The sequence below is a fragment of the Garra rufa genome, chromosome 22 (assembly GCF_049309525.1).
Source record: "Garra rufa chromosome 22, GarRuf1.0, whole genome shotgun sequence".
Classification (NCBI taxonomy): domain Eukaryota; kingdom Metazoa; phylum Chordata; class Actinopteri; order Cypriniformes; family Cyprinidae; genus Garra; species Garra rufa.
Window position 1 is genome coordinate 19,004,497 of NC_133382.1, and position 26,977 is coordinate 19,031,473.

Below are 26,977 nucleotides of genomic sequence, written 5' to 3' on the forward strand. Positions count from 1 at the left end.
AATATCTCATGGCAACAACATAATATGACATTCCCACGAGTTTATATGTCATGGCCACGACAAACATAAGTGAACCGAAAATGTCCCCTCAAGGTCACCGTACAAACGAATCTTTAAGCTTGCAGCGATGTTTGCTGCTGCTTCAGTTCAGTGTGTTACATGACTGCCCCCTACTGATCATGTCTTTCCTGTGTCAGAGCATTTTCTAGGATCCCTCAGAATACACCGGTGTCACGCGAGACCACTTCCATTCCCGCGCGCATTTTAAATGGCCAGATCTGTAAGTGAGCTGTATTTAAACTTGTTTGCGTTGGTTGACTTGATTGCGCTTCTCTTGTGTTAATTAGGCTAAGTATCTGACGCGTTCCTCCCAAACTTTGTTAATAAAACATAATTTGACGAGTTCACACTTACATATAATTAGCTGGTGTATAGTAATAAGTACCCCATAAAAAGGAAATGGGTGAAGGACAGTCGCCAGACTAAGGACCCAAGCCTCGCCAGCTAAAGGGTAGAAAAGGTAAGATTGTCTGACCGGGGAGCCCCCGTGGCATCCGATGGTAGACCAAGGCTCACTGCATCGGACGCGGAGGCCCCGGCGAACGTAGGACAGAAGGGTAAAGTTGTGTGGTCGGGAGGTTCCTGGGGTGTCCGACGGGAAACCAAGGCTCATGGCACCGGACAGGAAATGCCCCACCGACCAGATTGATGGGTTTTAGGCATGGTTTTGTGATGGACATATGGTACTACTGCGGGATGGTTATTTTTATTTCTTTGTTGTAGCTTAGTTTAGCTAGTTCTGATGTAGCTTAGGAAGTTTTCTGAATACCATCTTCCTAGAGTTTGGATCTGCTGTTTGGAGAGGCCTTTTTGTGCTGCTGAAGTTGCTGTCCTGATGCGACAAGAGTGGCCAGAGAAAGTATCGATCTTGGAAGTAAAGTAGTTCATAAAGTCATTACTGGTGTGCTGTTGAGAAACGTCAATGCCTGTTGGTGATTTATTTTTCGTTCATTTAGCCACTGTATTGAATAAATACCTAGGGTTATGGGTTATCTCTTTAGGGTGCGAGTGTGCTTGTTATACCACAGTGTCAGACTGTTTCCCTTAATCTTCCTTAAGCGTAAAGGAGCAGCCGTATCTAAAGTGCTAGAAAAGATAGAGTCCATAATTTCTGTTACTTAACTAAACTTTACTAAACTCAAGTTTTTCTGAGCTATTAGAAATGCTGAGGAATTCAGATTAGTTAAGAAGATTACTTACAAAGCAGTCTTTTGTAGTAAAAGTGATAGTTCTACCATTCTTGTAACAAGGAGTTGAATTTACAGTTTTAGCTATCTAAATTATACACAAGACTAGGAAATGATCCGGGATGGAATCGCTTGGCTGCACAATTTCAATACCACTAACATAAATTCCATGTGACAGTATTACATCTAGAGTATGATTTTGACAAAGAGTAGGTCGACACGTGTTGTCTAAACCCAATAGAGTTCAAAATGTCTATAAATGCTGTTCCTAATGCATCTTTTTTATTATCAACATGGGGGAACACTTTTTTTCTGGATAATGCTATATGAAGCACCATTACTTCAAACGAGTTATACTTGAAGCCCGTTCTCTGAGAAACACTGAAAATATTGCTATAAATTGTAGAAACATCTCCCCTTTACCTTTTAGACATGTAAACCTTTAGACCATAATCTTGGGGGTTGACTAATTTAAAATAATGTAATCATCTGGTTTTAGCGAGGTTTCTGTCAAACAGAGCACATCTAGGTTATGGTCAGCAATCATATCATTTATAAAAAGTGATTTTGTAGGAAGAGAATTGATATTCATTAAGCTGAGCTTTATCATTTGTTTCTCTGTATTATATCCATTTTTTATTTGTTGAACATCAATTAAATTGTTACTATTAAATTGGTTTGGATGTTTTTTTTGTTTGTTTGTTTGTTTGTTTTTTTTGTATTTTCTAGCTCGGGGAACAGACTCAGTCTCTATAGTATGATATCTAGGTGAACTGATTTCTGCGACTGATTTCGGGAAGCAGGGAGGGGACCAGAGCATATTACAGTGTCTGACATCAAGTTCACACACCTCTTTAACATTATTTGTTAGTGATCTCTGACTGGCAAAGTCGAACATCATTAGTGCCACATGAAAAACAATCTTACTGAATTTACGTTTAGCATTAGCCACCAATTTGCCGAGATGTCAGGTGCTCTGGCTCCCACTAAACCCTGGACTATGGTGGCTGGTGTCTCTATTTTCATGTTCCGTACAATAGAATCGCCAATAACTAGAGCACTTTCATCAGGTTTCTCCGTGGGTGTGTCTGAGTGGGGAGAACCTGTTTGAGGTTCTGATTGGAATGGAAGAGTGGTGTTTTGACCCACAACTATGTCATCTCACAGTCACCCAAACGGCCTGCTGCATTGACGTTTTAACTGGAACCGAACAGTGTACAGGACTGCCTGAGCTAGTCGCATCCAAAACCATATCTAAGGCCCTCACATTCTTACTATCCTCTATCAAAGTTTGGATATGTGTCTGTAGTTCTGAAATATTTTCTGTCAGCCTAACTATTTCTCTGCATTTATCACATGTGAATCCCTCACTGCCAATAAAAATAGATAAGCTATACATGTGGCAAGCGGTGCAAACAACAATAGCAAGAGAAGAAGCCATTACTCACCGATTGTTGAACGATTCCAACTTACCACTGTTGTTTGATGAACTTGAGAAAAACAACAGAGCGAGGAAGAGAAAAAAAGTAGGTGCGAATAGAAATGTGGATAGAAACGTGAATGGAAAGTCGAAAGACAAGCTAACTGGCTAACGGAATGCTAACGCACCGCACTCGCGGTTATAGAATAAAAGCAAACTATCAGCAAGAGCGAGAGAAAAAAGGAAAATGGTAGTAGACACGAATAAAATGTGAATGGGAATGCGAAAGGAAAGCTAACTGGCTAACGTGCTTCATTCGCGGTTATAGAATAAAAGTAAACAATCGGATCAGTCAGGTTAGTTTGATGGATAAAATCCGAAATTTGGTGGGAATTAAGCTATGTTTTATCATTTTAAACAACAGAGAGTGATAGCAAGGTAGAGTTTCCAACAGAAAAATGAAGCTTTTTTGCATAAATAAAATCATATTTACAATGCAGAAAGACATTTCTTAATGTGTTAGAAGTTTTTCATCCCTTTATGTTAGAGCTTCAGTGCTCAGAGTGCTTAGTTTAGCATTTCCTTTGCAATCTGTAGCGATAGGCATATTGCGATATGTATATTTGTAATATTTCGATATATTGCACAACCCTACCCTGCAGTGTGAGGCTGCCCAAGCCTACCGCAGATGGAGAGCCGGAGCCTGCCATGGTCATTAAGCCATCGCCATCAGGAGCGACAGAGCGGATGACCGCCCCGGAGCCTGAGCCTGAAATAACCAGGTGCGAGAGCCAACAGCACAAGCCACGTTGGACGACACAGTGGAGTGCGAGAGCGCAGAGAGAAGCCCTGCCCGCTGTACCACCGCTAAGGGTGAGCAGTGGCAGGACTTGGGAGATCTCATTGGCATAAAGTATGGGTCTGCCCTTAACTATCTATCCATTCTGAATTATCTGTCTGTCTCCACCACCGCTGTTTCCTGGCAGCCCCTTTGCTCACCCACAGCCTACGATCTGTGTGGTGGAATCACCACGGGTCTGGGACACCATGGGACTCATTGGCTCCACCATGGCTCCTATCTCCCCCCTCTTCGCCATGGCCCATCAGTCCACCAGCTCCGCCGGCTTCCTCGTCCCTCTGGCTCCACCTTGATCAGTCGTCAACCATCCGCCACTTTGAGACTCCACTCCTCTAGCTGTGCCTTGTCCCTCCGGCTCTGTCAGCTGCTCCTTCCCTCCGTATCCACCACAGTCCTCTATCACTCCGGCGACCGTGGTGGAAGCAGGGATCCGGAAGGCTGCGGTGGAGCCATCTGGTCCGTCTTGGCCCTCCAGATCCTCCCTGTCGCCCTGACCCATGGCCCTTTGCCATCCCCGTCCCTACCCCACATCCTCTCCTCGTAAGTCCCCCTCTGCGGCGCAGGACCGTGCTTTCCGCGCAGTCCTTGGGTGAACTATCACACCCAAGGACTGTTTGTTGTGGTTTCTTCCTCTTGTGCCCGTATTTGGTTATGTTCCTGTTCTCGTTGTGTCATTATTAGTTTATCCTCTTCACCTGTCTGTCCCTAATTAACACTCCTAATTAGTTTATTCTGTGCATTAAGTCTTTGCCCGTATTACATTGGAATTTGTGTGTGTCAACCCCTCATCTATGTGGATTATCTTGTTCCTGGATATTATTAAATTACTTGCTGAATTTATCATCATCTGCGTGTGCCTTCCTCGACACTACCGTGACAGTTTTCACAAGATAAATAGAAAGGACATGGCAGAGAATAATAGGGGTATTAATATTTTACTGAAGTTAGCCTGGTTGTACTTACTGTTGTACTTAATGTACGGTTGTGGTCAAAAGTTTACATCATGTCACAGAATGTGCATAATGTTATTAAACAAACAAACAAACAAAAGCTTATTTATTTATTTATTATTATTTAGGGCTGGCCTGATTAAGCTATTTCTCTTAACAAATGTTTATGTTTAGTCCACAAATCAAAACTGAAAAATATATATAAATTAATAAATGCAATAGTTGTCAATGTTTGTTCCCCTCCGGGAACTCAGCTGCGTCAAGCGCTATGGGGAACGTCATTGGCGAACCACGCTCTGAATATTGTGTGTCTAACCAATCCGAAGGAGGGAGTGACGTCACAGGCGGGGTGACGTAAGTGACCAGGAAGTATAAAGGCACGTGCGACGGAGCCGGCGCTCTGTGTTGTTTGTCTGCTTATCACTCCATTTTTGTGCAAGTTAGCACTCCTTTCTTTTTGAGTGATAATGTCTGCTAGGGGCAAGGAAGAGAAAGAGAAAGTTAAGTTAGTGAGCGAGGGCGAATCACACTTCAAGCGGTGTGTTCCTCCCTGCCAGCGCTACATTACTGGCGGGGATACACACAGCTTGTGTGTGGTTTGCCTAGGAGCGGAGCACGCTGAGTCGGCCCTCGAGGGGGCCGGCTGCCAGCATTGTGACCAGCTTCCGGTTCGCGTGCTCCGCTCCCGAAAGGCTCTTTTTGAGAAAGGAGCCTTCTCCAGCGCTCCCCGCGGTGCTGGTCCCGCTTCCGCTGAGGCGGAGCGGCGGCTGCACTCGTGGGGTTCGCAGCTAGATTTGTTGGAGGGTATGGAGACGGGTGATCCCCTATCTCCTACCTCACTGGACAGATCTGAAGCTCTGCGGACACTTCCCCCCGGGAAGAGGGCTCACTGCTTCTCCTGTCTTCCTCTGAGGAGGTTGACGTGGAAAGCATGTCAGAACCGCTCACTAAAGATCAGTCGCCCCAGGAGCTCTTGGAGGTGGTTACTCGTGTGGTTGCCAAGCTCAACATCAATTGGCCCGCCGAGAAACAGCATGAGCCGCAGAGAAGCAGACTTGATGAACGCTTCCTGCGGACAAAACAACCACCTTCAAGACGGAGCCTTCCCTTCTTCCCCGATCTCCACACTGAGGTGTCGAGGTCGTGGGGGAAGCCGTTCTCGTCTTGTCTGTTTGTCCCCACCTCTGATTATTACGGCAATGTGGCGGGGCTCGACGAGAACGGCTATAAGATGATGCCACGAGCTGAGCAAACACTCGCCAGCTATCTATCACCTGGTCTGGCATCATCTTTAAAGGCTCCGACCTTGCCCTCCAAGCTGCTACGAACATCTTCAGCGCTGGTTGGCAAGGCGTACACGGTAGCGGGTCAAGCTGGCGCCTGCCTGCACACCATGTCAGTGTTGCAGGCATATCAAGCGGACCTGCTGAAAGAGCTTAGCGACGGCGAGGAAGTTGGCGTTTTAGAGCTGCGTCGTACCGTTGATCTTGCTCTCCGCGCTACCAAGGAGACTGCTCGTGCAATTGGGCGGTCTATGGCAGCCCTGGTAGCCGCGGAGAGACATTTCTGGTTGACCCTGTCTGACATGAAGGAGAAGGACAGGGTCTTCCTCCTAGACGCCCCGCTGCAGCCTTCTGGTCTGTTTGGCGACGCAGTAGACTCTGTCGTCAGCAGATACCAGGAGGCTCGCAAGCAAGCGGCGGTGTTTCAGCGGTACCTTCCTCGCCTCGTTATTGCCTCTGAGGCTGCTGGGCGGGAGCAGCCTCAACCATGTACGAGCTCCTCGTATCTCCAAGTACAAAAACAGAGCGTCGCCTCCCGTGCTCCCCCAACACCTAGGGCCAGGGAGTTGCGGCGCTCTGGGCCGGGAACCTCCAAATCTAGGCCCGACCTGAGGGTCGTCCTTCAGTCTAGGAGGTCCTCGGCCAAGAGACCCTGACAATTATGCATCAGGGTCATTGAGGGCAGCCCCTCTCAGGGACGAGCAGATCGCACCGCATTACACGGTGTCCGTCTCCCCCGGGGCCCTCAGGAGATCTGTCAGCCACCCCTGCCAGTGTTACAGGGCGCGGCAGTCTCCAGCGAGCCCGTACCTCACGTCTCTCCGCCCGGCAACGTAGCGGGACTGAGGTGCTCGCCGCCCCTACAGGGGCCTCAATTACAAACAGAGGCCAGCCTTGAGAGGCTGGTTCCCTTAGTAGAATTTGTGACAGCGTGGAAACTACTGCCAAATGTGTCTACTTGGGTCCTACACACTGTAGAAAAAGATTATTACATCCAATTTGGCGCACAGCCACCACCTTTCGAGGGGATTTTTCCCACACTGGTGGGTCCCGAGCAGGCTCTGGTTATGGAGCAAGAAGTAGTCTCTCTTCTGAGGAAGGAGGCCATCGAGGTGGTCCCTCCTCAAGACAGGGAATCAGGGTTCTACAGCCGTTACTTCATTGTTCCCAAGAAGGATGGAGGGCTGCGGCCTATTCTAGATCTCCGCCGTTTGAACCGCTCAGTCAAGAAACTGAAGTTCAAAATGCTCACAGTCAATCAAGTCGTGTCGCATATCAGGTCCGAGGACTGGTTCGTCACGATAGATTTAAAAGACGCTTACTTTCACATCTCCATAATTCCCCAACACCGGAAGTTCCTGAGGTTCGCTTTCAGGGGCAAAGCTTACCAGTATCGGGTGCTTCCCTTCGGCCTAGCCCTCTCACCCCGCACCTTTACAAAGTGTGTGGATGCTGCGCTGGCTCCTCTGAGACTCCAGGGCATCCGCATTCTAAACTATATCGACGACTGGCTGATTTTGGCCCCGTCAGAACAGTTAGTGGTCCAACATCGAGATGTTGTTCTCGCTCACATGAAGAATCTGGGGTTGAGACTGAATGCCAAGAAAAGTGTGCTATCTCCATTACAGAGAACCACTTATCTGGGATTCAATCACGATGCAGGCACGAATGTCACCTGCTCGGATCAACTCGATTCTCACGGCAGTCAGAGGAATCAAGCTAGGCCAGCTACTCACTGTAAAAACAGTTTCAAGTACTCTTGGGTCTGATGGCAGCAGCTTCCAACGTGATACCACTTGGACTTCTGCACATGAGGCCCCTACAGTGGTGGCTCAAAGCCAGGGGCTTTTCCCCGAGGGGAAATCCCTTCCATACAATCAAGGTAACCCGGCGCTGCTTACGTGCCTTATACATATGGAAGAAACCCTGGTTCCTTTCCCAGGGCCCAGTGCTGGGACCTACTTGCCGCCGCGTAACGCTAGCGACAGATGCTTCCCTCACTGGTTGGGGATCGGTCATGAGTGGCCGCTCAGCCCGCGGTCTGTGGACAGGGCGTCATCCCCTTTGGTACATCAACTGCCTGGAGATGTTAGCCATGTTTCGAGCATTAAAACACTTTCTCCCAGACCTACGGGACCGTCATGTGCTTGTACGCACCGACAGCACAACGGTGGTGTATTACATCAACCATCAAGGGGGTCTGCGTTCACGACCATTGTTCAAACTGGCGTACCAGATCATCTTATGGTGCCAGGACAAGCTGCTATCATTAAGAGCAGTTCATATTCCTGGCCACATGAATGTGGGAGCAGACATCCTGTCGAGACAGGGGCCGAAGCCCGGGGAATGGATGCTTCACCCCGAGGTGGTGAAGCAGATTTGGAGTATTTTCGGTCAAGCCCAGGTGGACCTCTTTGCGACTCAGAAGACATCGCAATGTCCCCTCTGGTACTCCCTAGTTCCTCCAGCTCCTCTGGGACTGGACGCTATGGTACAGACGTGGCTGAGGCTACGTCTGTACGCTTTTCCCCCGATTGCTCTGCTCCCGGGAGTTCTAGAGAGAGTGCGCCGGGACGGGGTCCAGCTACTCTTGGTAGCCCCGTTCTGGCCGGGTCGAACGTGGTTCTCAGACCTGATATCCCTCCTAGATGGTACTCCGTGGGAAATCCCAATCAGGAGGGACCTTCTCTCTCAAGCGGACGGCTCTATTCTGCATCCCCGTCCAGAAATATGGAAGCTGTGGGTGTGGCCTCTGAGGGGGCACAACTCGTAGCTTCAGGTCTCTCAACTGAGGTTGTTGAGACCATCCTTCAATCTAGAGCTCCCTCCAGGAGGAAACTTTATGCCCTGAAGTGGAAACTCTTTTCATCCTGGTGTAGAGACCGCCAGTCAGACCCAGTCAACTGCCCGATTGGTACAGTTCTGCAGTTCCTGCAGACCCGCTTCTCTACAGGGCTAACTCATTACACCCTTAACCCTCTGGGGCCGACGGTCACGCCGGCGTGACCAACCTACTTTTTTTAAGATCAGTGCAAAAGACACTAAAAATACTTTGTCGGTTTCAGGCATACAAATTAGAGCTATACATCATTGGAAGCTGTTAAGTGTGTAGTTTTATTTGTGCACACTAACAAGAGCAAAAGAACACTGTGCTTTTTTTATAGAATAAAGAAAACAGTGTGATTTCTGTTTTCTCCGCGAACTGCTTTTAGAAATGCGTCACTTAAATCATTCAAACTCGGTGAATACTCAGTACACAAACAGAAGAGTGGTATCTACAGAAAGCTTGATATGTATGCTTTTAAACGAAGTAAGTTTTAGCGAAAACAAATATTCTGTAATAAAGTAATCCATATGAAACAAAGGGTATGTCTAGTCTATCCAGTTGCAACTGATTATATCTAATGAGATCACGCCCACGTGCGAAGAACGATTGATATTTAAATTAGCCATGTGCTACAAGCTACAAGGAAACTCCCACATCACCGCAAACAAAGAAACACGTCTTTTCAAGTTCATCTTGGTTACAGTTCGTTTCTGAAACGAAGACATGCTGTGAGGAATAAGACTTATATTTGCCTCAATCATAAGAAGGACGTGATGCGACGCAAACCCAGCAGGAGGAGACATTTACATGAGTAAGTCTTACTTTTATTTGCCTACTTGCTTTCACTGTTATATAATTATATAATTATAATTCCTGACTATATACATAAGGAAACATTATGAAGTACGTTTGATTGCATTGCATCTCTAACTATGCCAGGATATTTTTTATGTTTTAGAAAACGATGCGTTTATGACTGTAGGATGCATTTATGACGATATGTTTATGTAAGATGCAAGATCATAGTTATTTATTTTATTGTATAACAGTAGGGTGTAAAAGTAATATGAGTGTTTACACTGAATGTATGTTTACATCACGTTTATTCGTAATATAGTGCTAAACAATAATTATTAGTTTCTCAGATAGTACATGTCCTTTTTTACATTAGTACAAATGCTAGAATCTATGACTATATACTATATAACAGTTATTCCCCTGTAAAGGGAAGTGTGTCCAAACCTTTGCCTGGTAGTGTGTGTGTGTGTATTTATTTATTATAGATGCTCCTAATATGAGTAGGCTCACAGATGTTTTGCTTTTGTTGTTTTTAGTGCTCAGAAACCTGCTCAACAGATGAATCTTGCTGTCCTTCCCTTGAGTCTCTTCAAACTGTTTTCCTCTGAGAGCGCTGTACAAACTTCAGATGATACAGATAAAAATACAGTACAAATACAGATATTTAAAGTGCACACACTTTAATATCAGGTAAGATTTACTTGTTTTATTTGTGGAACTGAATTCAGAAAAAGTTTTCATAAATGCCACAAAGTCTGTGCACATCTGTGTGGTTAGATGAGGGAGCTCAATATTGTGTCTTTGACCTTCATTATGTATGTTTTGATTATACTGTGTTGTAAATAAAATACAAATAATCTAAAAAACGATTTTTTTTAATCTTCTCACATTGTTTCTTCTTCTGCTAGTCAAGTCAGTCATTGATGGGGCCATTAGGGAGGGCCCTTTTGTCTTTCAGGTGTGAATTGCTAAATATTCATGGGCCATTGCCACACCTATGAATAATCCCTTTCGATCACAAAACATGTTTTAGAAAATTTACATCAATATATTGTTTTTTCTGAACGAGTGAACGAGATGATTTTCACATCATTTGGTTGATAAAATTCTAGCCTACTCCATACAATTCTCAAAAGTCTTGTTAACAAATGGCCTGTATGTGTTTCATGACCTTATTTCAGTGACTTCAAAACTTTAGTTTTTCACTAACCACGCATAAACGTAGTTTTCTCAAAAACACAACCATGTACATTAATGTTGCTTACATATTATTGTAGCCCAATATGTGCTGATTACAATGTAATCAGACTTTAGCCATTAAAATGTTTTTAAGATACTGAAAAAACAACAAATGTCAGGGCATGTCAAACTTCTTCAGGGCCTCAAAACACCCTCAGGCCCCAGAGGGTTAAGGTTTATGTGGCGGCACTCTCGGCCTACCACACACCTATTGGGGGACTGACTGTGGGTAAAAACCCCTTAGTGATTCATTTCCTCCGCGGTGCACTGAGGTTGAGACCTCGGGTACGCCCCCGGGTACCTACCTGGGACCTTGCTGTGGTGCTTGAAGCCCTCTGTAAGCCACCCTTTGAGCCTATAGAGGAAATCTCTGATCGCATGCTCACGATCAAGACTACTTTGCTACTTGCTCTCTCTTCTTTAAAAAGAGTTGGTGACCTTCAGGCCTTATCAGTGGCCCCTTCTTATTTAGACTTTGCGCCCGGTCTGGCCAAAGCATTTCTTTACCCCCGTGCAGGGTATGTTCCCAAGGTCCCTACATCCACACCACAGCCCGTTGTACTCCAGGCCTTCTATCCTCCTCCAATTCTGGAGCCTGACCAGCAGAAATATAACTGTATGTGTCCAGTGCGAGCAAAAGGTCAACACATTTACTGATTCTTAAAAAAGCAACACAATACATTAAGATCTGCATAGTATACACTATTTAAACTTTATGATCAGGGTAATCTGTACTTATGAGAAAATAAGTATTTTATGTAGCTTCTAAACTGCAGTACTAAATGAACAAATATGGTCTTTAAAAGCATAATGAAAACATAATGAAAGTGCCCTAGGTATTGAAGATTCTATAGCTGGATTCTATTCTAGCTGAAAGAAAATAAACTAAAGTTATTTTGTAAAAACAATAGAAGCAATAAGTTAATACTAATTGACTTACAATTTACAATTTCCTTTGCTGTATTTCAAAAACAAAAGTAGTTCCAAACAAAGCCACAGTAAAACTGTGTTGCATCTTTGAGTAACACACAACAGTGTTTTGTTACTGAATCAATCAGCCATTTGTGCAAATCAGTTGAATGAATGATTCTCTCATGCAGTGATTGGCGATTTAAGGTTTATATTTAAAGTATATTTTTCCCTTGAGTGTTCAACATTTTGTTTTTCGAACATCAAAGCTATTTATGCATTTGTAACTGCAGGTTAAATGCATTCATGTCCTACATTAAGCAGTCTGTGTGAATACATCTAAATGCCACTTCAGATGAATTTACTGAATTTGAAATTATTAATTATAATGAAGAATTTGACACAAAAGATGCATACAATTAATTAGGTTTCAAAATATGGCCTTACCAGCACAATAACACGCTCAGCAAAATATCGTCTAATTACTGTTATTGACAAAATTCCAGAAAAATATCAAGCTTTTTTTTTGCCATTATTGCACACCCCTAGTGACAGCAGGCTAATATTCTTGCTCACTCTATATAGTAACATTAATCAAACAAAAGACAGAAAATTCACTCACTATTCTTGACTGAGTAACTTTTGTAACTATATTTGTAAAGTATATTTATTACAGTTTCTGTACTTGAATACACCTAAATCTTAAAACTGTTTAATAATTTTAATCATTAATTAATTTGTTGTATGATTGTTAATTTGTAGATATATTATTATTTTTAAATTACTTAGTGTTTACTTATCTAAACACATAATGCTTAAAATTTATATTAGTTAGGCTAGTTGTTTTTGGAGTGGTATTTTTTTAAACAAATGCAAAAGTTCTTTGTGCAGTGTTCCTTAGCCTGTTGACTTTCAAAGTATTCTAATCTACAATTCAGCAAGGCACCTTTCTATTCACACTGTTGCGTTATAAATACACATCATTCTTATGAAAATACCCTAAATTGATTAAAGAACACAGATATATCATCGTAGTTGTGTTTTTATCTTCATGTTTCATCAGTCAAAACATCTCTATCAAAATTTTACAGTATCACAATTCTACAGCTACAGTATCACAATTCCACTATTTTTTATTTTTTATTTTTTTATTTTTTGCTAGAGATTTGTATAAACTTGTTAAATCATCTAAACCAACAAGTATGTTAGACCCCATACCATCTAAGTTAGATCCTCTTTTGAATATAAATTCATTATTTTTAATAGTATATGTTCTAAAAACATTTTCTAAACAAATTGGCTGTAATTTGTCACCCTGGACCACAAAACCAGTCATAAGGTTAAATTTGACAAAACTGAGATTTATACATCATATAAAAGCTCAATAAATAAGCTTTCTATTGATGTATGGTTTGTTAGGATCGGACAATATTTGACTGAGATACATCTATTTGAAATCAGAAATCTGAGGATGCAAAAAAATAAAAAAGACTGAGAAAATCACCTTTAAAGTTGTCCAAATTAGGTTCTTAACTATGCATATTACAAATCAAAAATTACATTTTGATATGTTTACAGTAGGAATTTTACAAAAAATCTTCATGGAACATGAACTTTACTTAATTTCTCAATGATTTTTGGCATAAAAGAAAAATAAAAAAAATTGACCCATGCAATGTATTTTTGGCTATTGCTACAAACAAACCCCAGCGACTTAAGACTGGTTTTGTGGTCCAGGGTCACATTTGATCCTCAAGTTAATTACAGACCATTCTTAAATCTCACTTTTCTGTCAAAGATACTAGAAAAGGCAGTATCTCTGACAACTATATTCCCTATTAGAGAAAAGTGGTATATGTGGAGATTTTCAGTCAGGATTTAAACTGTATCATAGTACTGAGCCTGCTCCCATCAGAGTTACAAATGACCTGCTCTTATCATACGATCATGGTTGTAGCTCTCTGTTAGTGCTACTGGATCTTAGCGCTGCATTTGAAACAATTGACCACAACATTCTTTTGAGTAGACTAGAAAATTATGTTGCCATTAGTGAAATGGCATTGGCATGGTTCAAACTGTACTTATGTGACCATCATCAGTTCGTAGCAGTGAATAAAGAGGTATCTTATCGATCACAAGTACAGTATGGTGTACCACAAGGCTCAGTACTAGAACCTTTGCTTTTTACCCAATTTACGCCCTAATTAGCTCTATTTTTCTTTGCAGGCCTGATGAAACAAACAAATTCACAAAACTAACAGAATGCATAGTTGATATAAAAATTGGATGACTAGTATTTTCCTAATGCTCAATTATGAAAAAACAGATAATGATATGTTAATATGTTAATTATTGGACAAAATACCTCCACATGTAATAACCTAAAACACTATCTTAGGCTGATGATACACTGGGCAACTTTTTGAGCAATGTTGCCGGGCAACTTTGGCAAATGTTGCCGTCAATGGGCAACCAGGTGAGATACAGGGCCCACGATTGATCTAAATTATCCAGATAGAAATCTGTTACCCATTTTCAATGGGAAAGTGCCCAAACAATATTGCAAGTTGCCCGATAAAATTGCTCAAAAAGTTGCCCCGTGTATCATCAGCATAACACTTGATGGCTGCTCTATCAGATCTTCATCATCAGTTAAGAAATTATGTTTGCTATTTGACAGTAATATTTCTTTTTTTTTAATCCATTTTTCTATCATTTGTAAAAACTGCATTTTTCCAGCTTAAAAACATTTCTAAATTATAATCTATGCTCTTTATGTCAAATGCAGAAATGTTAATTTACGCGTTAATGACCTCAAGTTTAGATTAGTGTAATGCTTTATTGGTTTGCACTGCACATTTAATAAATAAACTCCAGCTGGTCCAAAATGCAGCAAATCCAAAGTTCTGGCATGGAAATCTAGATGGCACAGTCCGATAGGTCTAACTCAATCTGATATAATGACATCATCATCACATGGCACATCTGATTCTCTCCTGTATGCCAGTCCCCAGCCAATGAGCTCGCGGCTCAATATTTAAATATATGGCTAGTGCTTGCTGTAGCAGTTGCAATGCGCTTCAGAAACTCTTCACCTTCCCCAGCCCCACCTGTATAGATATGCTACGGGGTGATCATGTATGCTATGGGGGTTATTCACATATGTTATATGTGCAGTAGAAATATTTCTTACAACCCCAATTCCATGAAAGTTGGGACGTTTCGTGAAATTATCTGTTCATTTTCTTTAACCTTTATTTAATTTGATTTTCATTGCTGCAACACATGCACATGCAGAATGAGACCTGGCATTGTCTTGATCTAATAACCATGGACTTTCCATGAAAGACTTCATCTTGATAGCAGTATATGTGTCACGAATCCAGTCTGTGCTATTTGTTCCACTCGCCACCAGAGGGCGTCTAATCATTACATTGACAGTCACACTACACAGACTGTTGCATTACACCCGGACTACATTTCCCAACACCCTTAGCAGCAATTACATTCACACAGGTGCATCCAATCAGAAAGACTATTTAAGCCATCTACTCCTTGCACGGTGGTAGCGCCCTGCGATACATTCCCAGTCCATGAACTCTCTACCTGTCTTGTCATGGCTAAGGAGGCCGTGTGTGAATTCCCAGTCTGCCCTCTCATGACTGTAAGGGCCATTCCTGAAATCCAGACTGCTTCTGCTCCATCTGCTCCACCCTTGTGGGCTCCTGCTCCATCTGTTCCACCCTGGTGGGCTCCTGTTCTGTCTGCTCTTTTGTGGAGGGCTTCTGTCTGGGTCTGGTGGTCTTCTGCTCCGCCGTGGGGATCTTCGCTCCCGTCTGTCCTCAGGTCTCCATGTTTTGCCAGCTCTGTCCTGGCTCCCTGATCTGCCGGTCCTGCCTCAGTCCCTAGGTCCTCCACTCCCATATGGACCATAGCACACATTTCCATCATCTTTTTGGCCACGTACACACTGCAGCTAAATTCGGTTCACTAAAATACAGGAGTGACAACTGCATTAACTCCTAAAAAATATGGGTAGTGATAACCGCATTTAAAGAAATTTTATGCAGTGTGTATCAGAAACGTGGCTTTGTCTCTACACGAGATGCAAGAAAACAACAGTGAAAGAAGTCTTAACCTAAGCACATTTTAACACGGGGTTAGCTGCAATGAGTCCTGCCTAAATTGTCAGTGTTGCTAGATCTTCTTAGAAAAAACTACAAACAAGGACAAGTACAAAAAAAAATAATAATAATAATAAATAAATATATATATATATCATATGCGCAAAAGACTACTTTATTAACTCCATAAAGTGCCTAGCTTTATGAGCTAAGACCAAGCACCGTGCCTAAAAGTGCTGGTAAATACAAGGATGAATACGACGATGGTGAAATGCGGGAGTGACCGCTGTTTCGTACATACATGGAACGATTATTTACGGGACTCACTCCCACATTTAAATGCGGTTGTCACTCCTGAAACTTGCAGTGTGTGCGTGGCCTTTGACTATCTGAGATGAGCCTGACCCAGAGAACCCATGCCATCACTACATAGAATTGATGTATAGCTTTCTGCTAGAGCAGTGGTTCCCAACCACGATCCTAGAGGCCCCCCAACACTATGTTTTCCATGTCACCTTAATTAAACACACCAGATTTAGATGATCAGATCAATAATAGAGACTCAAAGACCTGAAATTACTGTCAGACAAAGGAGAGATGCAAAATGTGCAGCGTTGGGGGGCCTCCTGGAAAGTGATGCAGCTGCAGAATGTGTTAGGTCATGCACATTCACCTGAGGTGTCTTTCCTTGCCCTACACAGACTGACATTTCTCTAGATTACCTGAATCTTTTCACAATATTATGTGTGGTAGTTGGTGAAAGACCTAAATTCTTTGTGATTTTATATTAAGAAATGTGATTTTTGATTTGTTTGACACTTTTGTCATGAAATTTGGCACAAGGTAATACGAGATTATCCAACTTCGCTTACAAAGATTATAATCCTTTTTTTATACCCAAACATGTTACAAAACAGTTTAATTTGGATATTCTATAACCTTTTCACTTTTATTTAGCCTCTGTCCCAACTTTTTGGGAGTGTGTTACAGCCATGAAAATCTAAATTTGGTTATATTTACAAAATAAATATAAAAGTTGGCCACTGAAAACATTAAACATTATTTTTCTTTGCATTTTAGTCAATTAAATAAAGGTTAAAGGGAATGAACAGATAACATAATTTTCTGGAATTGGGGTTGTACATGTTTACAGCAGCATGTTGTGGATGTAGCAAGTTTAGGTACTTGCCCTGCTGCTGCAGCAGCAGCAGCATAGCAGATCTTTTCCGCCAAGACCAAACACACTAACATTGTCACATGCATTACAATGCCAATCCCCCCAAGAGTTGTCATGAAAGAACTGGAGTTCTTACTAGAACCAAGATATATGGCCATATTAGACTGTTTCTGTCAAAACTGCACTGATTCCCTGTTGAACATTGTATATATTTTAAAATGTTGCAAATTACTTTTTTGTTATTCTGAGGTCACTGTAGCCACCCAGATCCAGTCCGTATCCAGATCAGATGGTCACTGCAGTCACCTACATCCAGTCTGTATCCAGACCACTAGAGACAACCTCTACAGCCCTGAATGTCAACAGTGACTATGTCAACTAGATGAGCCTTAGTAACATCCCCTGCAAAGACCCTTGTCAATTCCTATTGGCACATGGGATGGGAACACAAGGCCACAAGAACCAGATGATTCATGAATTAAGCCACACCATGTTGGTCTCATATGGTCAGAGCCTGGTTTCTTCCAAGGTTTTTCCCCTGCCATTTCTGTCACTGTTGGAGTTTTGATTCTTTGCCACTGTCAACTTTGGCTTGCTTAGTTGGGGACGCTTAATTTTTGCAGTGCTATTGACTTTATTGCACAGACACTATATTGGAAGAAACTAAAAGAACAATGAACCTCTTTTCAGAACTGCTTTGGATTTCGTTTGTATTATGGACACAATATTTTTCTGTTTAACACAGAATGTGTCAAAGCCGCTTTGTATAAAGTGATAAATAAAGGGGACTTGACTTTACTTGACAATAATTAACTCACCACCACTCGTGTCATATTGTCAGGGAGTGTGTCAATGGACAGCCTATTGGTCGGCTCTTGTCCAGTTCTGTTCTCAGTGTGTCTGCTGGGATCTTGCTGGTCTCTTCTTGTTCTCTGGGTATCTGATGGACCTCCATCAGCCTTTATTGACTGCCCATGATTTATACCTGACGTGAAAACAAAAGAAAATTACACATTATCTTACCTAAAACATTGCTGTTGTCTGCACACTAAGTTAAGCATGAAATGAAAATTTACCTATGCATGTTATGCATTATAATGATTAATCCACTGAACGACGAGATGTGTTTTATTTACAGTGATAATCCCTAATCCAAACAACAAACATAATCCAAACAGAGACTTGACTTGACTTGAACAAACAGATAAAGACATGGCATGGAACAGACACTAACCGAAGGCAGATTTAAAACATTAATACGTGACAGGAACAATAGAAACACTAGGGCCATTTATACTAGAACAGTGGTTCCCAACCATGATCCTGGAGGCCCCCCAGCACTGCATGTTTTCCATGTCACCTTAATCACCTTAACCAAGACCTGAAATTAGTGTCAGACAAAGGAGAAATGCAAAATGTGCAGTGTTGGGGGGCCTCCAGGAACGTGGTTGGGAACCACTGTACTAGACAATACAGGTCACATGACACAAACAAACCAATGAGAAACAAAACACATGACTAAAGCAACCAATCAGAACATGACACATGGAACAGAGGAACCAATGGCAGGAATACATGATGGGAAAGGGAAGCAAGACACAACAGCATGAACCAAATACAAAATAAAAGACATGAAAACATGAACATGAAGCAAAACCCAAACCACACGTTACATCCCCCCCTCCCCTCTCTAAGGGTGGCTCCAGACGGCCAAAATTAACAAGTCCAAGAGGGTGGTAGAGCAGGGGCGAAATAGGGGGCGGGATGGAGGGCCAGGTCAATGTAGGGGAACAGGTCTCAAGTTACAGTCTGGACCAGGGCCCTGGTGCAGATGTGGGCACTGACACTCTGGAGGACCTAGGCCATAGAGCAGTGGCAGATAGTGGAGCATAGGAGGACCTGGGCCATGGAACAGTGGCAGACAGTGGAACAGGAAAAGCCAGGGCAGAGCAAGAAGCCAGGGCAGAGCAAGAAGCCATGGCAGAGCAGACAGAGTGGGGAGCCATGGCAGAGCAGGCAGGGCAGGGAGCCATGGAGGTACAAGGAGCTCAGGTATGCATGGCAGAGCAGACAGTTCAGGAAGCCATGGCTGATCAGGGAGCTCGGGTAGCCATGGCAGAGCAGACAGTTCAGGAGGCCATGGCTGATCAGGGAGCTCAGGTAGCCATGGCCATGACAGGTGCAGACTCTGGAAGGGCGGCCATGACAGGTGCAGACTCTGGAAGGGCAGGCATGGCGTGAGCAGGCCTTTGAGCGGCAGGCTTGGCGTGAGCAGATCCTGGAGCGGCAGGCTTGGCCTGAGCAGGCCCTGGAGCAGCAGGCATGGGGTGAGCTGGCCCTGGAGCGGCAGGCTTAATTTGAGCTGGCTGTGGCTTGGCAGGCTTGATTTGAGCTGGCCTTTGTACAGCAGGCATGACGTGAGCAGGCCCTGGAGCAGGCCTTGGAGCAGCAGACATGATGTGATCAGGCCTTGGAGCAGTAGGCTTGACGTGAACAGGCCCTGAAGCAGCAGACATAACATGACCAGGCTTCGGAACAGCAGACATGACGGGTAAATGTGGTGGATGTGGAGTGGCAGATACTGGAGATTAGCAGAGTTCCTCATCAGCTATCCCCACAGTAAATGTAGAGCCAGTCAAAAGCAAAGCAAAATCAATATAACGGACCAGAGTCCAGTGATGGGTATTGCATGGCATTTTGCATATGTCCTTGTTTAAACCAAAATAAAAAATGTCCTTTAGAAAAGAGTCCTTAAAGTTTACCAGGCAACAGAGTTCACAAAAATCAGATACATAGTGCTCAATGGGACGATTCCCCTGACGTAGTCGAACTAGGCGATCTGTTGGGTAATAATGAAGGTTACGTATTCTGTAATGATTAATCCATTGAACGACGAGATGCGCAGTTTTATTTACAGTGATAATCCCTAATCCAAACAACCATCCAATCCAATCCAAACAGAGACTTGACTTGACTTGATTTGAACAAACAGATAAAGACATGGCATGGAACAGACACTCACCGACAGCAGATTTACAACAGATTTGGGGCCATTTATACTAGACAATACAGGTCACATGACATAAACAAACCAATGAGAAACAAGATACATGACTAAATAAACCAATCAAAACATGACACATGGAACAGAGGAACCAATAGCAGGAATACATGGCCTAAAGATCTGTCGTTACTTCTGTTTTACTGTGACCTTGAACATAAAGTTCACCTAAAAATAAAAATTCTGTTAGCATTTGCTAGGGCTGCTGTCACACCATCAGTCTGTTTGGACACTGTTTGCACTGTTTTCACCATTGTGTTTGGTCACTGATTTGATTTCCCTTATTCTATTCAGGTGGGTCTCATTACTACCCTCAGTTGGTCTGTGTGATAAAATTCAGGTCTAAAGTTGTCAGATCGTGAATGTCTACATTATTTGTGTCACCAGCCTTCCCTTGTATGGAATTACCTGTCTGTGGATTTATTAAAGACTGTTAATCTTAAAAAAAAAAAAAAAAACTCTCACAGTTATGGACTTTTGTTTGTGTCCCTGTTCTTCTGCCTTAGTCTTTCATTGACCTAGTTTCCTGTGTTGTCCTGATACGTTCGTTTTGTTCACCTGTGTTCAGTTAATTAAGTCTTTACTTCCTCTTTTCAATTTGTATAAATTCTATGGAATACATATTTTTGCTAACACTTTATTTTAATGTGTCCTTATAACAGAGTAAAACTTAGCCGTTGTACTTACTACTTCTTGTGCTACAACTAGGTAATTACTCTGTAATAAGGACACCTTAAAATAAAGTGTTTAACATTTTTTGTATAAATTTCATGAATATACCCACTGTCTGTCAGTATTTTGTCTCTGTTCTGTTCTGTTTTCCCAATGTTTTTCCCCTTCTGTTTCTAGTCCATATGGTTTAGTCCTTGTCTCCCCCTTTTGGTTTGTGTTTAGTTGGTTCAGTCTTGCCCATATTTGTATTTTCCCCTTGTCATCTCGTTATCTTGTTTGTAACCACGCCTTGTTTTCTGTGTATTTAAGTCTGTGTCTGATCACTCCCAGCTGTCCGTCGTTGATGTTACATGTTCTCGTTTAATGCTCCTGGTTTTTGTTTGTTTGTAATTATATTCAGTGTTTTATTTAATAAACTTTATAATATTCATTTACTCCAGTTCTCCTCCTCCATCTCCACTCCTCAACCCACCAGACTGTGACACTGTCATCCTCCTCTGCATGGAAAGGGGGAATGCTCCCTCGAGGACCATACAAGGGACTTTCTTGATCTTGCTCATTAAAAACATACATATCAAGCTTTCTCTAGACATATTGCTCATGTCTCTGTGTTGTGTATTGGCTGAGTTATAGTATATTTTACTGACGCGTTTCTGAATGAAGATCACGGAGATCAACGCGGCAGACAGCACACCCTTTTTGTTTTCTTTATTTTGCAAAATCACAATGTTTTTTTGTTTTTGTGAGTATATACAAATAAAAGTAGACCCTTTACAGATTCGATTGATGTACTGCTTTTATCTGTACAATCAGAAATGACCGAGTAATTGAAGTTCCTTTTGGGAAACTGCCACAAAACGCGTATACACGTTTATCGAAAACAAATATTCTGTGATAAAGTAATCCATATGAAACCAACACAATGTCCAGTCTCTCCTGTCTGCTTCATTATTTTTTAATTAGATCACGCCCATGAGATATTCGCTTTTCATATTCTAATCGTCCATGTTAGGGCGCCATGCCAAAAGTGGACGCCTACATCACGGTAAACAAAGGAGAAAGATTTTTCTTTCAAGTTCATCCGGGCTACTAATGCCGAGTTCAGACTGCATGATTTTAGCCCCGATTTTGACTCGCCGGCAGGTTTTGAGAAATCGCCGACAAATGCCCGAAATCACAGGCAAATCGGTGCTCGTTCATGTGAGTGACAATTACACAGTGTGAACTATCAAAGACGCGATCTGAGAGAATCGCCAACATGTCGCCGACACCCGTGAGATATTTGGCATGCTAAATATCTGGACCTGTCGGCGATTCAAAATCATTCCGTGTGAAAGGTGATCTGACTGAAAATCACATCGGCGATTACCTACAGCCAAAGAGACAGCAACATCCAGGCCAGCGGGAAGTTGGGGGAGGAGTTACGAAGGTATAGACCACAGTATCAACAAGAATAGCTTCGGCTTCTTTTCTTTTCGCTGCAAATGAGTGCACATGCAATTTGTATGACAAGCTTCTTGCGGGCTACCTTTTTTTTATAGTAATACCAGTCTCATGTGAGAACTTCCACGCCTGACCTCGCGTTGTTTCCATGTCACTTCTCGCGTGTGTTTGGTTGTGAGACGTAGTTTGCGGACCGGGACAAAGTTGTCGCCGATTCTTCCTATTGTAAAGTCATGCAGTTTGAAACCCCCTGTCGCCGATCCATCGTGCAGTGTGAACACAGCAGCGACAGAATGCTACCCCAGATAGTCATGCAGTGTGAAAACATCTGTGACGCGATTGCTTTGAAAATCGTGCAGTCTGAACTCGGCATTAGTCCTTTCTGGAAGAAGGCGCGCTGTCAGGAATAAAACTTACTTCAGAAGATGAACATTATGTGAGACATGGCGCGATCCAGCAGAGGAGATATTTACATGAGTAAGCTTTTTTTCTTTTATTAGCCTACTAGTTAGTTATTACTGTGACAGAATGTGCACACATTTTACCAGTTAAGACTTTTTGCCAACTATAATTCCTGACTACAGCAAGTGAAACATTATAAAGTACGTTTCATTTCACTGCATCTAAATGTCTTATGATGCCAGGATGTTTTTAATAGTCTATACCAGGGTTCCTCAAATCTTACCCTGGAGGTCCAATGCGCTGCAGAGTTTAGCTCCAACCCTGATGAAACTCACCTACCTGTGATTCTCTAATGATCCTGAAGACCTTGATTAGCATTCTCAGGTGTTCTTGATTAGGGTTAGAGCTAAACTCTGCAGTGCATTGGACCTCCAGGGTAAGATTTGAGGATCCCTGGTCTATACAATAAAGAATGATGCAATATAAAGGTAATAGTGTTCACGTTTAAGCTTAACAGTTATAATATAGCCTAGTTTCTTTGTATTGTATAATACACACAAAGCATGCTTATGTTTATGACTATAAGATCATATTATTTATTTAGTTATTAATGTATCTTACAACAATAGGATGTAATATGAGGGTTTACACTGAGTGTATGTTTAGACAATATGTATTAGTAATACTGTGTTCTCGAATGGATGTTTAACGCGATAAACAATTATTATTGTCACAAGTTTCTCTGATCTCCTTTTTACGTTAATCATAATATATATATATATATATATATATATATATATATATATATATATAAATAGTATGATGCTCCTGATATTAACATGCTCACAGATGTTTTGTTTTTGTTGTTTTTTAGTGATCTGATACCTGCTCAACAGATGAATCCTGCTGACATTTACTTGAGTCTTCTCAAACTGTTTTCCTGAGAGCACTGTACCAACTTCAGATGTTAAAGAAGTTAACAAGTGAATCTCAAGTTATTTTGCGTGATAAATAAATCTATTCAACATAAGCTATTAACATATTTTGTCCTTACTTCCCTCCTTCATTCTTTTCTTAGTTCCCTCAGTCAACATCTGACTGAATAGCTCATTATGCGGCTCATTATGCAGGTCTTTGTCTTCTCAGGTGTAAATCACAGCATTATTCATGATCATTCACGCCTCCTTGCATAGTCGTTCTAAACAAAAAGTGTCTTAAAAAAATTAAATCTATATACTGTTTTGTGTAAACAAGTGAACTAGATGAATTTCACATCATTTGGCAGAAAAAAATCTAGCCTACCACATCCAGTTCTCAAAAGTCTTGTGAACAAATATTCTGTATGTGTTTCATGACCTTATTTCAGTGACTTCAAAAATTTAGTTTTTCACTAAGCATGGATAAACGTTGTTTTCTCAAAAACACAAACATGTACATTCATGTTGCTTACATATTATCGCAGCCCAATATATGCTGATTACAATGTAATCAGATTTAGGCCATTCATATGTTTTTTAAGATACTGAAAAAAGCAAAAAATGTCAGGGCATGTCAAAACTTCTTCAAGGCCCCAAAACACCCTCAGACCCCAGAGGGTTAAATTGGATTAGAATTAAATGAATGGTAAAACTCAGCATTTTGTTCACATACCCCCTTCCATCACCTCACGTACCCCCTGGGGTACACGTACTCCAGTTTGAGAACCACTGACCTAGAGGGATACAACCACAATCAGATGATAAGAGCAGGTCATTTGTAACTCTAATGAGAACAGTCTCAGTACTTTGGTACGGTCAAAATCCTGACTGTATATATTTACATTACACATCACATTACCATTTTTTCTCTAAGAAAGAACATAGTTGTGAGAATATTACCTTTTCTAGTATCTTTGACACAAAAGGGAGATTCAAGATCGGTCTGTATTTAATTAATTTGTCAAGTTGTGTTTTTCAAGTTGTCAGAGGCTTAATAACAGCCAGTTTGAAGGTTTTAGGGACATATCCTAATGACAATGACAAATTAATAATATTCAGAAGAAGATCTATGGTTAGATGGAATAGGGTCTCACATACATGTTGTTGGTTTAGATGATTTAACAAGTTTATACAATTCTTCCTTTCCTATGGTAGTGTCAGGATTATAATCTGTTTTGTGGTGTTTTCCTAGTGTTTTCCCCCCCTGTGGTTCCTATGTTTTGGTTTCTTCCTTTATCTCCCCCTATTGTCCAGTTTGTTTTGGTTTCATCTTATGCCCATATTTGGACTTTCCCCTCGTTATCTTGTTTGGTTACACCTGTCTTGTTAACATGCCACACCCCTCTGCCAGTCCTTAAATAAGTTGTTTGTTCCCTCAGGTTCATTGTCCGGTGTTAATGTTATGTAGAGGTTGTTATTCTTCTGGTTCTCCTATGTTTATTTATTAAAGACTTAGTTTACGTTTATCTCCTGGCTCCTTGTGATTCCCTCTGGCTCCTCACCCCCGGCAACCGTGACAGGTGGAGAATTTTTAATGCTTTTCCTCAAGGATAGATTCTTGTAATGCTTTATTGGGTGGATGTTCTGCATGCTTAATAAACAAACTCCAGCTAGAACCAGAAGGTATGACCATATTAGCCCGGTTCTGTCAACACTGCACTTGATACCTATTAAACATCGTATATTTTTTTAAATCTTGCTAATTACTTCAAGCCCTCAATGGTTCAGCTCCTCAATACTTGAGCGAGCTCTTATCACATTATAGTCCCTCATGTCCGTTGCATTCTCAAAACTCTGGCAATTTGCTAATACCTAGAATATCAAAATCAATTGCGGGAGGCAGATTTTCTTATTTAGCGCCTAAACACTGAAACAATCTGTCAGGCATTCACCACAGCCACCACCGTCACTAGGACCCCGACTCACACGTGATCCCTACCCCGAATTCTAATCACTTCCACTTGGCCTGCCTCGTTATCCAGTGTATAAAAGGACTCTCTTCTCATTCACTCCCTGTTTGGTCTGCCGTTCACTACCCTACGTTTCTCCAAACCTTCTTCGCTTTCATGTGGCTACTACTCTGTGTTTTGCTGGTTCTTTCATACCATCATGCCAAGGACTCTCAGTGCTATTTGCCGACCTCATTCAATGACATTCAGTTAAGAACTCTCTCCAACTTACAATTTCTAGCTTGTCATTTCTCAGCATCTACAATAAAACCATTGACTGTTTTATTATATTACTGTGTTTGATCTCATTGGTGTCTCAAGTGTGACACTACCAAACACTCTTCGGGAGGCAGACACACTCTGTTGGTTTAAATCTAGCATAAGGACACATCCCTTTAACCTGGCCTACACTTACCATATTTCTATAATCCAAATCCGTTAAAGGATTGTTAGGCTGCATTAATTAGGTATACCGGAACTAATATTAGTCTGTTTTGTTCTTATTCCAAGGTAACCGTAGCTGCCAGATCCAGTCTGTATCCGGATCAGATGGTCACTGCAGTCCCCCGAATCCAGTCCATACTGGATAGTGGCTCCTAATGCAGCCCCATATGTGTATTCCAACCTATATTCCCAAGAGATGTGGTGTTTCCTTTGAGACAGGCTCTAACAGTAATTGTCCCAATGCCCTTCCAAGATTCTCAGCTGTTTTTATTACTGTTTACTATGAGGAAAGGCTCCGGCTCAAGGACCTCTGCATGTGGCAGCTCTCCAGTGGGGAGCAAGTCAAGTTCTTGGGCATTGGAAGGTCACAAAGAGGTGACCTTCCCTGATGGAGGCATTGTGTCCTTCATGCCACAACTCCAGACTGCCTCTGAGTGGGTTGCAATGCTTTTTGACTACTCAGAACAGAACGAGTGAGCAGATCGTTATAACCGGATGTCCGGGGCGTGGCCAGCTATGCAAGTTCTGCACACCCAATTTCATTGGCCTTTTCTCAATGATGTCAAAGGTGTTTGGGCTCCCTAGAGTAACCCCTAGTGTCGTACATTCACCACAACATCTCCGTTCCCTCCATCAGGGAACGAGGGTTACTATATGTAACTGAGACTTTTCCTTATTTTATTTCTGAGTTAAATATAATAAATATAGTACTCAAGTTAAATTTATTTAGCACTTTTTACAATGCAGATTGTGTCAGAGCAGCTTTACAAAATTAAAGGTGCTTATGTAAGTTTTGACTGTACCAAAGCATAAAAATTGTTTCCTCCAAAAACAATGCTAGAGTCAGTTATTTATTGTTTTTTGTTTTGATTTGGTCTGTGACATTCCACCAACTGCCAGTTTAACCAATAGTATTGGAGAGTGGAAAACAGCTTATCACTGCCATGGAAGCCAGCAAACCAACTGGGTCAAAGATTGCAGATCCTACCCGACCTAAAAAGCCTTGGCATCCATCTAAAAAGCTTTAAGACCAGAGAAATATAAAAATAAGGATAAATCAACTTGTCTCCTTCCATTGTCATTTTAACTCATTCCCGTTGCATGTCCTCAATCTGACAACTCGCTGGAGTGTTGCGTCTGAGGGGGAGGGGGAAGGAGAAACAATATTTTGAATCTGGACTGCAGTACCTATTTCA

General features: G+C 42.0%; 1 protein-coding gene across 3 annotated transcripts in view; it reads right to left on the reverse strand.

The window, feature by feature from the left end:
• Positions 1 to 26,977, reverse strand: part of plxdc1 (plexin domain containing 1) — a 238,696-nt gene that overhangs the window by 204,786 nt on the left and 6,933 nt on the right. For all 3 annotated transcript variants that reach the window (XM_073828567.1, XM_073828566.1, XM_073828565.1), the window contains exon 2: positions 17,652 to 17,818. In XM_073828567.1, the coding sequence (XP_073684668.1) occupies positions 17,652 to 17,818 (167 nt within the window). The remainder of the gene's footprint in view (positions 1 to 17,651; positions 17,819 to 26,977) is intronic.